Source organism: Babylonia areolata, chromosome 6 (genome assembly GCF_041734735.1).
Source record: "Babylonia areolata isolate BAREFJ2019XMU chromosome 6, ASM4173473v1, whole genome shotgun sequence".
Lineage (NCBI taxonomy): Eukaryota > Metazoa > Mollusca > Gastropoda > Neogastropoda > Buccinidae > Babylonia > Babylonia areolata.
In genome coordinates, this window is record NC_134881.1 from 42,603,961 (window position 1) to 42,608,960 (window position 5,000).

A 5,000-nucleotide genomic window follows, 5' to 3' on the forward strand; every position below is an offset into this window, starting at 1 on the left:
GAAAATATCGGCGGCTGAGCCCGTGATTCGAACCAGCGCGCTCAAGATTCTCTCGCTTCCTAGGCGGACGCGTTACCTCTTGGCCATCACTCCATAATTATTGTATTGCTCTTTGTCACAGCAGATTTCTTTGTGCGGAAATCGGACTGGTGTTGACGGGCGCAATAGCCGAGTGGTTAAAGCGTTGGACTGGTCAACATATGTGCAGACCTGCTAGTGCCTGAAGCCCCTTCGTGTGTATACGCAAGCAAAAGATCAAATACGCACGTTAAAGATCCTGTAATCCATGTCAGCGTTCGGTGGGTTATGGAAACAAGAACATACCCAGCATGCACACCCCCGAAAACGGAGTATGGCTGCCTACATGGCGGGGTAAAAACGGTCATACACGTAAAAGCCCACTCGTGTGCATACGAGAAGGAAGAAGAAGAAGGAGGACTGGTGGTGTCCCCAGAGAGAAAGCGAGTCGCCATGTACAGTGCAACGCCACTTCTTTTTCTGCTTGCAAGTGTTGTTGTTGTTGTTTTTTTTGTTTTTGTTTTTTGTTTTGTTTTGTTTTCCAGTCAAAATGGAGTTTTCTACAGAACTTTTGTCTGGGACAACACTTTCATTGGCCTAGGTTCTTTCACGTGCCTCAAGTGCATGCGACACATGCACAGGGGCCTCGTCCGAATGACTAGCGTCGAGACTACCAAGTCAAGGTCTAGTGGAGTAGAGGGGGTGAGAAAAATGCTGGTGAGTGTGGGATTTGATCCAGCACCCCCCCGACCCCCAGATCCCCCAACCCCCAGACGGACTCGATATCACTGGGCCACCACTCCAAATTTAAAATATAAAACACTGTTGGACTGACCATTTCGTCACTTGATATCTCTTCTTTATATTTTGATATTTTTGTTTATTCATTTATTCATTTGTTTATTATTTCATTTTTTGTACTGTTGTACTGACCATTTCATCACATGATATCTCTTCTTTATATTTTGATATTTTTGTTTATTCATTTATTCATTTGTTTATTATTTCATTTTTTTGTATTTTTGTTTATTCGTTTATTCTTCTTTTTTTTTCTTTTTTTTTTTTTTTTTTAATCGTTGACAGAGTACGGCCACTTCAAAGGACAGGTCCTGAACGACGATGACCTGTCAGAACTGGTGTCCGGACTGAGGACCAATCAGCTGCTTCGTTTCTCTCACGTGCTCACGGGTGAGTGGCATCCGCGCGCACTGACATACATACCGTACACTCACACGCGCGCGCGCGCGCACTGACACACTCAACGCGCGCACAAAACGCGCATGCACGAGCGCACGTAGGATACACACAGTTACACGCTCGTTAATTTTCGCTCACATTCACACGCGCGCGCACACGCAAACATACACACAAAGACACATACACACGCGCAAGCAAGCAAGCAAGTACTCACGCATACACATACACAAACCATGCGCACCCTTGCACTTTTCTGCTTGTGCAACAACGACAACAACAACAACAACAACTACTACTACCGCTGCTGCTGCTGCTGCTGCTGCTATTGCTACTCACACTTCTCCGATTAATGATGATAATGACAAGTCACGTATTCTGTGGTCACAGGCTACATTGGGTCCAAATCGTTTCTGGAGAAGGTGGCAGATGTTGTGAAGGAACTTCGTGCCAACAATGACAGCATTGTGTACGGTACGTGGTGTGTGTGTGTCTGTGTCTGTCTGTCTGTCTGTGTGTCTGTGTTTGTTTCTGCATGCTTGTGTCTGTCTGTCTGTGTGCCTATATGCGTTTGTGTGTGTGTGTGTGTGTGTGTGTGTGTGCGTGTGTGTGCGTGTGTGTGTGTGTGTTGGGTGGAGAGAGTGTGTGTATGTATGTGGAGGTGGGGGTGGGTCGATATAAATGTGTGAATGCGTTCGTTTTATTACTTTTTACAATATTGATGATGATGATGATAATGATGGTTATCGTTCGTAGTAGTAGCAGTAGATATACCACCGGTAATGTTGTTATTGCTATCGTTGTCACAAGGACAGATTAGAAGACCAGGCGATGCCTAAAATCTTTATCCTTGAGTTATTAATAAAGTTTTTGAATCTTGAATCTTGTTATCTATGAATAAGTATCGTTCTCCAATCGTCTGTCTTTTCCTCTGTCTTTACTCCTCTCCGCTCTGTCTCTCTCTCTCTCTCCCACTTGTATTTGTATTTGTATTTCTCTTTTTATCACAACAGATTCCTTTTGTGTGAAATTCGGACTGTTCTCTCCAGGGGAGAGCGTGTCGCTACATCACAGCGCCACCTTTTTTTTTTTTTTTCTTTTTTTTCCCCTGCGTGCAGTTTTATTTGTTTTGTTTTTTTCCTATCGCAATGGATTTTTTTTTTTTTACATAATTTTGCCAGAACAACCCTTTCGTTGCCGTGGGATCTTTTACGTGCGCTAAGTGCATGCTGCACACGGGATCTCGGTTTATCGTCTCGTCCGAATGACTAGCGTCCAGACCACCACTCAAGGTGTAGTGGAGGGGGAGAAAATATCGGCGGCTGAGCCGTCAGTGATTCGAACCAGCGCGCTCAGATTCTCTCGCTTCCAAGGCGGACGTGTTACCTCTAGGCCATCACTCCACTTCATTTCTCTTATTTGTCCAAGGGCTGACGACTGTCCCTGTGTATGTGTGTGCAGTGTGCGACCCGGTGATGGGAGATGATGGACATATGGTAAGTCAATAAGTATATAATTCATGTTTGGGTGCATGATAAATATAGGCTACTCCTTTTCAAACTCTTCTTCTTCTTCTGCGTTCACTCGTATGCACACGAGTGGGCTTTTACGTGTACGACCGTTTTTACCCTGCCATGTAGGCAGCCATACTCCGTTTTCGGGGGTGTGCATGCTGGGTATGTTCTTGTTTCCATAACCCACCGAACGCTGACATGGATTACAGGATCTTTGACGTGCGTATTTGATCTTCTGCTTGCATATACACACGAAGGGGGTTCAGGCACTAAGCAGGTCTGCACATATGTTGACCTGGGAGATCGTAAAAATCTCCACCCTTTACCCACCAGGCGCCGTCACCGTGATTCGAACCCGGGACCCTCAGATTGACAGTCCAACGCTTTAACCACTCGGCTATTGTGCTCGTCAAACGTTTTCTGTCTTCTTTCCTTTCTTCCTTCCTTCCATTTTTTCTTTCTTTCTTTCCTTCTATCTAATTCCCCTTTTTTCTGCCTGTTTTTCCTTCTTTCTTTCTGTGTCTCTCGTTGGTTTGATTCTGTTGCTCTGTCGTTTGCTTTGTCTTCTTCTCTCTTCGAATACCTCACGATTATGTCTGGGTGTGTTATGGTGTCTGTTTAGTGGAAGTTTCATGTTGGGCCTTTTCGCTCACCTGTTAACTCTCTCCATACGAACGGCGAAAGAGACGACGTTAACAGCGTTTCACCACAGTTACCACCATCAAAATATTGCAAGCGGAAGGCTCTTATACTGAAGAGGTGAATGTTGACAAAGAATACCACAAATCTGACGATGGAAGCTAAAGGTTGGGTCATTCAGACACCCACTGAACATCCGAGGGGTCTGTGTAGAGGAGAAGAGAGGATTGGCCGTACTGAGTGAGTTAAAAACTGGCTTGAGGTCTAATGATTATGCAGTAAAGCTTCCAGACTTTGGACTCATACTCTTTAGTTCTCTGTCTTTCTATGTGCTTGTATGTGGCTTTAAAGTTTAGAGAAATAGCTGCTTTATAAACTGTTCTATTGTTTCTATACGCATTGCATTTTTTTTGTGTGTTTTTAATAAATAATAAAACGTAGGCTTATATAGCGCAGTACCCCCCATCTCAAATGGGGCTCACCGCGCTTCACAATTAAAAAAAATATATATAGAAATTTAAGACTAAGTGTCGTAAAATATGTACAAAGTCTACAAAGTTTCACATGACAATGAATAAAGTATGCATATGTAAGACTAACTGACATGATAAAATATATATTTATATATATATATATATATATATATATATATATATATATATATATATATACATACATACATACATACATACATGCATATACATACATATACACACATACATATACACATATACACACATAATTATATATGTGTACATTGACACAGGCGCCATCACAGTCTCAAATCCCACAGGTGCAAATCACAGCAAAACAAAGCACGCTATATTCACCTCTGTCAAAAATCAACACCAGGGAACCAGGTATCACCAACGCAAAAAAGCACACACCCAGCAATAAAAATCACAGCAAGCAATATACAGATGGAACATTTTCAGTGAGAAAAGTACAGTTTGAAAAGATATGTTTTGAGTGCTCTCTTGAATGCAGGTGTTGGGGGTGTAACGGAGGTGTGAGGGCAGTGAATTCCATTGTTTAGGTGCAACAAAAGAAAAGGAACGTTCACCATAAGTTTTAGTACGAATCTTTTGGAATGGACAGTGTGCGCTTGTCTCGACTGTTGGCCGCCGTTCTTTCTCTGTCTCTGGACCTTGCAGTTGGAATGAACTTCCTCTTTCGCTTCGTCAAGTCTGCACACTCTCTTTCAAGTCTGGCCTTAAAACCCACCTCTTCCCAAAATAGCCTCCCTTCCCTGCCTCTTCCTTGTCTTTAGTTTCTCCAGTTTTAGAGTTATGCGTGCGTGAGAATGACTGGTGCGAAAGCGTTTAGATTTGTCTGTGCACAATATTCAGCGCTATATAAATACCATTATTATTATTATTATTATTATTTGAAGAACGGAGTTGTCTGGATGATGAATAGACAGAAAGTAGGTCTGAAAGATAGGGCAAGAATCAGTGAAGGAATTTTGGGTTTAGTTATTAATTATATTCCTTCGCGCTGTATGTTGCATGTGTTACGAACTGTTCGCATACCCTTTCATTAGGGGCCTTGGCCTTGATGAATGAATCGTCCGTTGTCCGTATCTGTTTCTCTGTCTGTCTGTTTCTCTTTCTCCCTCTGTGTGTGTGTGTGTGT

General features: G+C 42.8%; 1 protein-coding gene across 1 annotated transcript in view; it reads left to right on the forward strand.

The window, feature by feature from the left end:
- LOC143283033 (pyridoxal kinase-like) overlaps positions 1-5,000 on the forward strand; it is a 20,314-nt gene that overhangs the window by 6,114 nt on the left and 9,200 nt on the right. Inside the window, exons 3-5 of the mRNA XM_076589033.1 lie at positions 1,102-1,206; positions 1,603-1,686; positions 2,674-2,708. Of these exons, the coding sequence (XP_076445148.1) occupies positions 1,102-1,206; positions 1,603-1,686; positions 2,674-2,708 (224 nt within the window). The remainder of the gene's footprint in view (positions 1-1,101; positions 1,207-1,602; positions 1,687-2,673; positions 2,709-5,000) is intronic.